Consider the following 12,755-nt stretch of genomic DNA (forward strand, 5'->3'; position numbering starts at 1 on the left):
ATTTTTCTGTTGTACTAAAAGTTGGCTAAATCTGCACAAATGTTAATAGCATAATATGAGGCAAATATATTTCACTTAGTTTGCTTTCTCTCTTTTTTACAGAGCAATTATACTGGCCTTATTTTTTACCATGAAGGATGGCCATTGTGCATCCATGAGAAGATCATAGTGCAACTGGCGTCCCTCCACAAAGCCCGTTTAAAACCAGGAGATTTTTACTTCCAGATTGTGCCGGTGAGAAAGCAGTCAGTCAACCTAGTGTTAAAATGTCTCTCCAGACATGGGCAAGGAATGGAAGAGCTTGTTGTACCTGAAACCATGTACGGATATATTTTCACAATAGAGTTTTTGGAAAATGTAAACGGCAAACTGAATGGCTGTCCTTTGCAGAGCTGCTTGCTGACTACAGGCCCAGCCATATATAGGACACCTTGGAAAAATATTGTGAACCCTATATTTGTCCCTACAGCTGAAACAATTCTGCAGACATATTCCAAAAGCTCTCTGCTTGAAAAATTGATCAGCAGCAGTCCTGATGCTAAAGCTATGACACAGACAATGGAAAGCAGCAGCTCACATGAGAGTTCAACCTCTAATGATACCTGTTCTACCGTGATAGAGGTACCGCTTGCAGGCAACTGTGGAAACCAAGGTGATGATGATTCTGTTTTATGTCATGGCCCTGGGAGCAAGGCTGAAATACAAACCCCAGCACCCCAAGCTGAGGATGGAACTGTGGATGAAGCAAATCCAAGAGCGCTTTCAGTTGCAGAGCAAGCCGTCAAGGAATCAAAAATGACATCTGAATTGACACCTGATTTCTTTAAAGATTCAGCAACTCCTCCACTAGTGAAAAGGAATGGCCCCAAAAGCATATCCTTCAGCACAGACCTGAGCAGCCCATGTCAAAGAGGGCGGGATTCTCTGTATTTTGAAACAAAGCGATTGTTTAGAAAGTCTTATATAGAAGCTTTGCAAAACCCAATGAGTCTTGGTTCCAGCTCTGAGGAATCCATTGCAGAAGACGAACCTTCAGAGCATGTCATGGGACAGGTGGAGAATGAGTGCAGGGTCACTGAAAAAACATGTGAAAACAATGTTTGGCAAGAAAGCTGTTGGTCTGAAAGAATTTCAAAACAGGAGGAAACAAGACAGACAGTTAGATTTGGGAACCGTTCCCAGGCCTCTGAAAAATGGACTGCATCTCATGAAACAGCATGTAGCAGGTCAGGTTCAAGAAGATCACGGTCTTTAGACAGGACGCATAAGAGCTCACAGAGTGAAGATTATAAATCCAGGGTGCCCTCAGATGGAGTGTTCAGTGAAAATCCCCCCAAAATCATAAATGGGCATTCTCTAAGGTCTGAGAGACTGGAGTCACATATTCATGAATTCATTGCTACAAAAAGCAAAGAGGATGAAGGTAAAACAGATGCAAAGTAGATACCTCACTTATTCTTTCTTAGTCAGCCTGTTTGAACCATGCTAACCGGTGTGCCTTTAGTTATTTTATTTTAGTTTGGAAGCATAGGTGTATTTATGTTTATTTGTGGGGTGGCGGGGGTTTTTGTTTTCTGCTGATATCCTGCTATATTCTGAGAGTTCAAAGATAAGTTTGTGGCTTTGAATGATGTAAATAGATCTATAACATTAAGCATACCAACAGCAGAACAAGCAGAGCTAGGAAATGGAATGGCAGTGGGATAAATGGAGCTAGACAACAGAAGAACAGCAACTACAGAGCTATCTATCCTGTGTTAGCAATTCTGATAACTCAAGGTTTAAAGTCGCCATAGGCACAGTCTAAAGTGTTGGGAAATCAGTGGGATTTTACTTGCACTGAACCACTGAACCAGGCATGTGATTTAGGACCACTTACCACATGTGGGTTAAACCACTGAGCCTTGGGCTTGCCGATCAGAAGGTCGGCGGTTCAAATCCCCACGACGGGGTGAGCTCCCGTTGTTTGGTCCCAGCTCCTGCCAACCTAGCAGTTCGAAAGCACGTCAAAAGTGCAAATAGATAAATAGGAACCGCTCCGACGGGAAGGTAAATGGTGTTTCCGTGCGCTGCTCTGGTTTGCCAGAAGCAGCTTAGTCATGCTGGCCACATGACCTGGAAGCTGTCTGCGGACAAACGCCGGCTCCCTCGGCCTATAGAGTGAGATGAGCGCACAACCCTGGAGTCGGTCACGACTGGACCTAATGGTCAGGGGTACCTTTACCTTTACCTTTACCTTTACCACATGACATTATGCACAGGATTAAGGAAAAACAAAGTGTACACCACTGCATGTGAAAATCACAGCCCCCCCCCCCCCATATCTGGGTACATTTCCATTGATAAATGCTATGTATGAGGCATGTATGACTGTCTGGACCAAAGAGCTATCATCAGCGGGAATTTATTTGGTTTCTTTTCTGGATATTAATGAGCTAAAAAGGTTTCTGGTCTTCATCTGCCTTCTCTAGATCCTCTTTCCCCCTCTTCATCCCCTCTTCTTAACCACTCACTGCTCTTTGTAGCCACTCTTTGTGGGTGTTAGGTCACATTATTTTCCATAGTGGAAAACCACACTCCCTTGAGGTATCCATTTGGTCCAGTAGCTGTGGGGAGCCACAGAGGTCCTGGAGAAACCCATATTACAAAGAAGTTTTCTTATAAAGTGTTTTATGTGATGCTAGATAAATCTGACTTCATTAGACAGAAGAGTATATTGGCCATATGTATATGTAAATGTATATATACGTGTACACACACACACACACACACACACACACACACACACACTGTATTTAACAGTCTTCACCCCCATGCTGCATTCCTGCACAAAAGCCTCTTCTGTGTTTGCATAATTCCAGCCTGTATGCAGCAATTTATACACATTTAGAATTGTCAGGTGTTTACAGTATGCATGAGGAAATAACGCTGTTTCCTATTGCTTTGTAGGAAGTAGGAAAATAACATTCATGTTAGAAGCTGATGGTATGTGAAGCATCCCTGAAACTATTTTTAACCAGTTGGGTGTTCAGAAAAGTCCAGATTCCCAAGCTTCAAATTTAGGCAGATCTGTTTGTTTAATGTAGGGGAATGATGCTTTTGCAATATTATCTTCCCTTTGCAGATGAGGCAAGGATGTCAGAGCCACAATTCTATTAGTTCCATATCTCAAAATAATCACTAAATGCAAAGTCCCCCGATCCTCAGTTCCTGGCTTTGGCGAGTTAATGTTTTTTTCCTTCCTCTCCCTTTTTTTAGAGGATTTCGCTTTGGGTTAGGTCAGAACCAACTTCAGAAGTTGTTGGCTGCTCTAAAAGCAAATATTTCTTGTGCCAAGAGCAATATCATATACAGTAATTTTTTAGCATAGCATTTTGCAAATGATAAATCTTTAGAATATAACATACTATTTTATCTACTGACATTTAGCACCTGCACTATAACAAGTGGCTGTCAAGTTGTGTGAAGGTATTATATGGTTTTCAGTTTCTCCTAGATTTCAGCAGAAATTTCTTAAGAAATTGAGAGATTTTTTTAAAAAAAGTAATCATGAAAAACCAACCATATAGCATTTTGGTCATTTAATACACTTATTCTTGTATCGGCCTATTCAGAAGCCATTTAAATGAATGGATGGAGATTTAAGAAGATTTAGGTTGCAATCCTATGCATATTTATATTGAACGCAAATATAAATCACAAGCAAAAATACATGTGATAGGCTGTTAGTCCCACTGACTTCCATCAGATAGAACTGATTTAAGATGCAATCCTATGCAGACTTCCATGAGGCATGTATAGGATTGCACGTAGATAAGAACTTTTCTCTGCAAAGTTCTTGCTTCTCAGTCAGTATCCAAGTGGAACTGTGCGGTCAGAAGGGCTGAGTGCATATTATGATCAGAGGCTTAGGCACGAAAGCTGTGGGTTGTTTTTTTAATGTATCTAGTGTCCTGCAAGAAATCAAGCTCCACTTAAATTTCATCACCGTGTAACTCTTTACAAAATCACTTTTCAAAAGTGAAAATTGGCTTCTCTTTCCAAAGGAAGAGAGAAAGATCTTGTTGGAGAGGGTGAAACGCTGTGGGGTCCCTGAGCCACGTGTGGTGGGACTGTTTCCAGAAACATTCTTTCTGGCAAAATATGTCCCCTGAAATTTCTATTACCATCATTCATAATTTGATTGTGAATCCTAAATTAGCCCTTTTTGTCACTTGAGAGCAATTGTAACCCTGAGGTTTCATTTCGAACTCTCGTCTCTCTCTCTACCTGGAGATAGCTGCCAGGTAGAAAACAGGAGAAATTTTTACTTTGCTTTCCAGGTATGCTTCTGTTTGGGAACCAGCACTTTCCATCACAGCAGTGTTGCAAATGGACAGGCAAAGAGGAACAAATCTTTACACACATGGTCTTTGTTGTTCACATGACTACGTCAGCACAGCTGTTACAACCCCCTATGTCACATGTGTGTGGACTAATTAACCAGTGAAACTATTATGCATATTCCTTAATTTTACTTTATGCAATTGACAATCCAATAATATGTACTCCATGTGGGTTTTTTGCTTTATGCTATGTTTACGGTGTTACACTTGAAAACCAATAAAACACATTTTTATTATTTTTTTTTTAAAAAGAGAGGGTGCAGACTCTAAGCTGTCTTCTTTCACATCACTAGTATTTTCTCGAGACCTCGGAGACTCCAGAATTGATTTTCGGGATTACGAGTCTACTGTAGATTCACCACCTCTGCTGCCTTGCCCTGAGAATGAGCTGCTGTCTGCAAACAGTGGGGACCCCAGACGCTTGTTATCACACCAGCTGCTTGAAGTTAATCAAGAATTACTGCAGTCTGGAGTCATTTCTCTGTGTGGTATGTACTACATAGTAGTGAAAAGTTAATGGTGTGTAAGCATGTACGAACTTTGCAGAGATCTCTTATTGCATGTCGGGGGGGGGGGGAGAGGGCTTCCCATGATCTGTCTCAGCAAAGTTGGGCTAACTGGGTAAGGGGAATGGGCAGGAGACATGGGGAGTTCTGCAAAAAGTACTCTAGAAATGATGTGCTCCGTGCAACAAAAACATTCAACTTGAAAAATGTATTGTCTTCAAGTAGGCAGCACTGACCCCACCCACAAGGATCCTTCTCTCAGAGAGTGAATACCATCATATAAAAACGAGCTTATCTTCTCACTATCTGAAGGAAGAATCCAGGCAACTGCTGCCTGTTTCTAAAATGTACAGTGGTGCCTCGCAAGACGAAAAGAATCTGTTCCGCGAGTCTCTTCGTCTTGCGGTTTTTTCGTCTTGCGAAGCAAGCCCATTAGCAGTTTAGCGGATTAGCGCTATTAGCGGCTTAGCGGGCTTAGCGGATCAAGCTGATAAGCGGCTTAGCGGCTTAGCGGATCAACTGATAAGCGGATTAGCAGATCAGCTGATAAGCGGCTTAGCGGATCAGCTGTTAAGCGGCTTAGCGGATCAGCTGATAAGCGGCTTAGCGATCAGCTGTTTAGCGGCTTAGCGGATCAGCTGTTTAGCAGCTTAGAGGATCAGCTTTTAAGCGGCTTAGCGGCTTGGGAAAAAGGGGGGGAAAGGGAAAAAAACCTGCAGGAACTCGCAAGACATCTTCGTCTTGCGAAGCAAGCCCATAGGAAATTCGTTTTCCGAAGCACCTCCAAAACGGAAAACCCTTTCGTCTAGCGGGTTTTCCGTCTTGCGAGGCATTCGTCTTGCGGGGCACCACTGTAAACCTTTTGGTTTTCAGTTTGGAAATATTTGTTGTTGTTGCAGCATAACAACTGATGTGTCTGTTAGTCAGGAGAAAGCAATGCTGTTCCTTTATGTATTTCCTAGGGCAAAGGGACACGTGTGGGAGGAGGGAGGGAAGGAAATGTCCCCCAAGTAAAGGGATGAAGGTTCCCCACAAAGGAATCTGTTACGCTCTGTTCCCCCTCAGCTTTCGAAAGGAGCCACTTCTATCCATGCAGGCAAAGTGATTTGGTTTGTGGGAAAGAAGACACTCAAGAGGTGTAGGACATTATTACAGAGGATTCATTTATATATATAATTTTTTCATAGGAAACAGGGATCGTGGTGGAAGAGCAGTTGTGCAGGTCTGCATGAGTAATAGTGCTTGGTTAAGTGAACCTTCGAGAGTCCGCGAGCTCACACAACTTCTAGTGTATTTCCACAGTATTCCCAGGTAAGAAGCAGCAGCAACTGTTCATGTTTTTGGTGTAACATTCATGCCAGTAGTGCAGGGGAGTTAAGACTCAATTTTCATCAAGGCCCTAGAATAATAGCTTGCTTGAAACAGAAGAACTACTAAAAACCACTGTTTATATAGGGTGTAACAGTAGTGAATTCTGGTGCTGGAGGAAACTCTTGAGAGTCCCATGGACAGATCCTGAAGCTAAGGCTCCAATACTTTGGCCACCTCATGAGAAGAGAAGATTCCCTGGAAAAGACCCTGATGTTGGGAAAGACAGCAAGGAGAAGGGGACGATGAAGGACGAGATGGTTGGACAGTGTTCTCGAAGCTACCAGCATGAGTTTGACCAAACTGCGGGAGGCAGTGGAAGACAGGAGTGCCTGGCGTGCTCTGGTCCAGGGGGTCACGAAGAGTCGGACACGACTAAACGACTAAACAACAACAACAACAACCGTAGCTAAATACAGCAGAGGGTAGGGCTCCTGTTCCTATGCTGTGGGTGAGAGGGGCTTCAGCGAGGATGCGAAGCTGCCCCAGCTGAAATTCATTTTTCTTTGCAGGTGTTGGAGGTACAAGAGTGTGGCCAGCCTGGTGTGAATGTTTCACACTGTGGTTATTTCATTTATTATTATTATTTATTTCTTGTATCCCACCCATGTGACTCGGTTGCCCCAACCACTCTGAATGAGAACAATTAGGGAACATTGCAAGGATCAGTGCGGATCTCCATGTGCTGCCTCTCAGCTAGTTTTGGCACATGTACAAATGATTACAGGTGCACCAGTTCTTTCGGGGTGAATTAGATGGTGCCCCTTGAAGTTCTGTTGTATGTAACAGGTCTTGTCATCCATTTCTCTTGATGCTGAAGCATCTGTATAATAACATAAGAATAGCCCTGCTGGTTCAGACCAATGGCCCATCTAGTCTGGAGTTCTCTTCTCAATAGTGGCCAACTAGATGCCTATGGGAAGAACGTGAGCACAAGAGCAATCTTCTCCCACCCGCCCCACAGTTTCCAGAAACTTGTTTTCGGAAGTATTGCTGCCCCCCAACAGTGGAGGTAGAGCATAGCCATTGGCAGCCCTCTCCTTCTCCATGAATGTGTCTAATCCTCTCTTAAAGTCATCCAAGTTGGTGGCTGCCACTGTCTCCTCGAGAGCAAGTTCCATAGTTTGACTAAATCTCCAAACATTCTGTTTCATTGGATGTCTACAAGTTCCAGTATTATGAGAGATGGAACTTTTCTCTATCTACTTTATCCATGCCATGCATAATTTTATAAACTTCCATCGTATCACCTCTTACTCACCTTATCTCTAAACTAAAAAGTCCCCAATGCTGCAACTTTTCTTCATAAGGCACTTGCTCCCTCCCCCTTAATCATTTTGACGGCCCTTTTCTGAATCTTTTCCAACTCTACAATATCATTTTTTTAGGTGAGGCGACCAGAATTGTACACAGCAGTCCAAATTCAGTTGCATCATAGATTTCAACATTATGATACCAGCAGTTTTATTTTCAGTTCCTTTCCTAATAATCCCTAGCATGGAATTTGCCTTTTTCATGGCTGCTGCATGGTGTAAATTGCTATTTAATCTTCCTCTGTGCTCATTATGGCCACGTATTTCATTTTACAGTGGTACTTAATTCGTTCCGGAGGTCCGTTCTTAACCTGAAACTGTTCTTAACCTGAAGCACCACTTTAGCTAATGGGGCCTCCCACTGCCACCACACGATTTCTGTTCTCATCCTGCAGCAAAGTTCTTAACCCGAGGTACTATTTCTGGGTTAGCGGAGTCTGTAACCTGAAGCGTCTGTAGCCTGAAGTGTCTGTAAGCTGAGGTACCACTGTACTTCTAAACATTTTGTAAGTGTGGTTTAAATAACGTCCTCTTATTTCTTTCAGAAAGGATGCCCGTTCTTTGGGGCTACTTATTTTAGTGGATGCCCGCAAAAGTCAGAATGTATCTGTCCTCTTCAAAGCCTTTACAGCATTACAGGTATGTATGTATTTAGCATCACAAACTAAAAGAAGGCTATTATTATAATTATTATGTGTCCATCTGGTCCAGGGACAATGAACAGTATTTCTTCTTTTGAAGCCAGGGCATTTGCAGTAGGCCTTTTCTGTTGATAATCCGAAATCTACTAGCATTAAGCTTCAGGGTATTCCGTTTATGCTACTTATAGTGATGGGGGTAAGAATGGTTGATTTATACCCATTTGCTAGTGTTTATTCTCATTCTTTGGCCTGGAACTATAAAAGGCTAGCACTATGGATTCTTCTTTAGCGATCCCTCGTAGCTGAGTAAGATTGTCTTTCATAAACACGGTTTTAACAATGAGTCCATAAGTGACGGTGGAGGCCAATTCTGGAGCCACACATCCTTCATCCTGAAAGCATTGCATGTGACATGTTTTCCAACATTTGTAGCCCCCTACTGAATGTCATGGGGTTTCAATAGCATTCTTCGGCTAACATTCTTACAGGTTTTGGTGAAATATGTTCTGGGGAAAGCTTCTAGTAGTAGGTAATCAGGTACTTTGTGGTCTCCAAGTCATTATGTAGGTGGGGAAGCTAATTATTGTTCAGTTCACAGCAATATAATTATCTCTCTAAGCTGACTTTAGTATTTTCAATACACCTACAATATGACAGGCATGTTTCCGTGTGGAAAAGCAAGTTATCACAAGAAGTTGAATTAAATTCTGAAAGCAAGGCAGTTTGTCTTGGCACAGTGTATTAGCAAACTCTGGCCTCGGCTGAAAGTAGTTGAATAATGCTGTTATTTATTATAATCCCTTTCTTTGTAAGGATCTGGCATTTTCCATATATTAACTCCACTTTTGATTTTTTTAAAAAAAAATTAATTCATAGTGCATCAAAGTTTGTATCTACAATAATGTAAAGGGCATTTCCTAAAAAAAAGGTTGTTCTGTACATTTTCTTATGAAGTGGGGATTTAACTGATGCCTTTGTTATTATCTGCTCCCTTGCTTGAACAAAAAATGTGTTTTGGAAACAATTCAATTTTATAATGTTCATCATTTTAGTTACACAAATTAAATACAGTTTGGCTCTCTGCAGATTCTGGTGAACTTGAAGAAGGTGGGGTGTGTAACATTGACCATACTATATTTGATTATAATGATGTGAGTGAGGACAGCAACATTTCCTAAAAGTTACAGTGGCATCCAGCATTCCTTTTTGAGTTAAAACTTTGAACACTGCCCAGCCAAAGTTAAGTATGTTAATGACAGGTGTTGTCGCTCTTAGTTGCACTCCCTCTGGCTCCATCCCTGAGCCACCAGCTACCACCAGGCTCTCTGCTTTAAGATTCACCACCATATCCGAGTCTCAGGAGACCTGCCAGCCGTATTTACCTTCTGCAAGTGAGGCAAAGGAGGTGTCAATCCAGTTGTTTATGCCATTTTCAGGTTTTGGGAGCCCTTGGACATCTCCCTAGGTGCACACTCCTCCTCCTCCTCCTCCTCCTTGCTGTTACCCAGTCCCACACCACTTCCAGAGAGAGAGAGAGGACAAGATGTGCAGATGTTACTGCTACTTCTCCTTGCTTTCTCAGAAGGAGCAGGTGACAACATCAAAAAGAGTACTCTGCTTACTGTAACTATGTCTGCTAAAGAGTCTTTTGTGTGAAATACAAAACACATTTATATTAAGATCAACGGGGCTTCTGGAGTACAGTGGTACCTCCAGTTATGAACTTAATTCGTTCCAGAGGTCCGTTATTAACACGAAACCGTTCTTAACATGAGGCGCGCTTTTGCTAATGGAGCCTCCCGCTACCCGTTGCCAGTGCGCGACTTCCGCTCGCATCCTGGGGCAAAGGTTGCAACCCAGGGGCATCTCCTTCTGGGTTAGCGGAGCGCGTTACCCAAAGCATGCGTAAGGAGGACGGTACGTAACCCGAGGTTCCACTGTGCTGGAATTATCTGCTGACTGTCTTTCCAGTCTGAATCCTCCTCACTGATTGCTGCTGCTGTTGGTTTTTGCTGTTGGTTTTTCTTAATTCTTATTTCAAATAAGGTGTGCATATTGTATTTCATCAAATTCATTTTGTTTTTAGAATGCCATTCCTCATTCCATTCATAGTGTTCTGATCTTGACTGATAAGGAATCTGCTTTCAAGCCTGACAAAGAAGTTGCATTTCAGGTATATATATATATATATTTAAACAGAATTTTAAATATGGAAAGCTCATGTGAATTATGCAACAGTTATCCTGCAGTAAGCATCTCTGCTATGTTGCTCTCAGAAAGCCAGACAGCATAGGTAACTAGCTTCACAACAACAAAACCTTCTGAGATCAAAGGAGACTGAGTAAGGACTGGCTAATGTCAACCTAAATGTGTGACCCTCTGTGTGTCTTTTTTCTCCTTGAGGGATAGTGTCCCTTTAAAGCAAGGGTGAGAGCCCTAGGACCCAGGGGCCAGATGTGGTCCTCCAGACCTACCTGTCTCGCCCTTGATCTTCTCCCTGGGCCACCCCCCTCACTGACCCTGCTCTTGAGTGTTTTGGTTGGAATGTGTCCTTGAGCTCTGACATTGCCTCTTGCCTGTCTGGATGGAAGACAGAGAGCTGTGTGTGAGTGACATCGACACAAGGCTACTTTAGAAAGCTCAAATGGGCATTAGTTGCTTTGCCTATTTTTGCTTCTGGCCTTGCCCACAAATGGCACATGTCCCTCAGATGGTTGCCCAGAAGAGGCTGAGAAAGGTTCTCTGCCCCTCCTTTGCAGAGAAGAGAGTCAGATTGCTATGCTGCTGCTATGTCAGGCTATATGGTGAGTATCTTCCCTCATTCACCAAGCACTTCATTCAGTGAATTCTCCCTGAAGGGGTGGGTACACTGATGTCACTACTTTCCCACTTTATGCCAGTACTCAGATAATGCAAATTCCCCTTCCTGAAGAATTTGGTAAAAGGGAAACCCCATATATGAAGAAAGCTGCCAGGCTACTTTTTGACCAGCTGCAATTCTTCAAGATTATGTTAAAGGTGCATTGCTAGCCATCCAGCAAATATCCTGGGACTTGGTTTTCTTTTGTTTGACACAATGCAAATCTCATTCAAAAGTTTGTTATCTACAAATTTTATATAGGTGTTAACTTTGTTTGACAGTGTGAAGTTCTCACATCACTCAAGGCTTTGCATAGATTCATTGACTGTACCCAACTGACAGCAGAGTTTGATGGAACATTCCCTTATAGTCATAATGACTGGATATGCTTTCGAAGGGTGAGTTAAGGTTTGGAACTCTTTTTAATGGTGCTTTCTGAAACAATTTTTGATTGCCTTGGTTAACATTTAGTTTGTCATAAAAGTTAGTTGTTAATAATATTTACCAGAATCAAGAATGATCCAGGTAAACATTCTTAGGTCAATTCAGGGATCATCTCAGATTGTGGCTGAGAAGTCTTACCTAGGATTTGGCATGTTGTTTGGAAATGACAAACCACAATTACAGCCATTTCTCCATTTCCAGAGGCTGTTTGCACAATGGAGATGAAAAACAAAAGCAGACAGACTGCTCTAAATCATGGTTTGTTTATAGGATTTTGGAAGTTCAAACTATGACTTGCATTGTGAATTACGCTTGGTGCAAGCCATGGCTTGCTGTGATGTCTGAACTAAGCCAGTGAATCTTCCTTTTTAAAAAAAGGATCTAGAAAAAAGAATGTGCAGATTGAGTGGGCTGTCATGACCACCACAGTGGGGAAAAACCCTTATCAGATCAGCTATAGTTTTTTCACCACAGTGCCTTAGGGATTTGTAAAGGTGTTGAACTCTATAAATGTAATTCATATTGAGACAAGATTTATGGTGGTATGACCCATGTCTTCAAATACTGATTGTACCACACAGCTCTAAAGTGGGGTGGAGGGTGATTTGCAGTGGACACATCATGCTGAAACTCTCCCCCAACAACATTTCTTCTGACCCAGATGTGTTTCAGGTCTTGAGACATCTGGCTGGGTTTCCCCAAGCCCACTGCCCCTCTGCTTTAATGCCCCAGTATGCTAGGTAACCAATTTAAACTCCTATAAGATCCTCTCATAGGGACGCGGGTGGCGCTGTGAGTAAAAGCCTCAACGCCTAGGGCTTGCCGATCGAAAGGTCAGCGGTTCGAATCCCCGCAGCGGGGTGCGCTCCCGTTGCTCGGTCCCAGCGCCTGCCAACCTAGCAGTTCGAAAGCACCCCCGGGTGCAAGTAGATAAATAGGGACCGCTTTATAGCGGGAAGGTAAACGGCGTTTCCGTGTGCGGCTCTGGCTTGCCAGAGCAGCGATGTCACGCTCGCCACGTGACCCGGAAGTGTCTCCGGACAGCGCTGGCCCCCGGCCTCTTGAGTGAGATGGGCGCACAACCCTAGAGTCTGTCAAGACTGGCCCATTCGGGCAGGGGTACCTTTACCTTTACCTTTAAGATCCTCTCATAGTCAAGTAAGCAGCCTTTCTGAGCATCTGGATCCTGGTTATTAGAAAAATGTGGACAGGACAAATGTTTAATTCAGGTCACTAGA

At 42.9% G+C, this 12,755-nt stretch overlaps 1 protein-coding gene across 5 annotated transcripts in view; it reads left to right on the forward strand.

The window, feature by feature from the left end:
• Positions 1–12,755, forward strand: part of PLEKHG4B (pleckstrin homology and RhoGEF domain containing G4B) — a 99,913-nt gene that overhangs the window by 54,023 nt on the left and 33,135 nt on the right. For 4 of the 5 annotated variants that reach the window (XM_077917647.1, XM_077917651.1, XM_077917649.1 and 1 more), the window contains exons 3-8: positions 103–1,423; positions 4,679–4,873; positions 6,079–6,202; positions 8,118–8,211; positions 10,300–10,386; positions 11,355–11,471. In XM_077917647.1, coding sequence (XP_077773773.1) covers positions 103–1,423; positions 4,679–4,873; positions 6,079–6,202; positions 8,118–8,211; positions 10,300–10,386; positions 11,355–11,471 — 1,938 coding nt within the window. The remainder of the gene's footprint in view (positions 1–102; positions 1,424–4,678; positions 4,874–6,078; positions 6,203–8,117; positions 8,212–10,299; positions 10,387–11,354; positions 11,472–12,755) is intronic. The other variant, XM_077917648.1, reaches the window with a different exon arrangement.

This window comes from Podarcis muralis, chromosome 13, assembly GCF_964188315.1.
Source record: "Podarcis muralis chromosome 13, rPodMur119.hap1.1, whole genome shotgun sequence".
NCBI classification, from domain to species: domain Eukaryota; kingdom Metazoa; phylum Chordata; class Lepidosauria; order Squamata; family Lacertidae; genus Podarcis; species Podarcis muralis.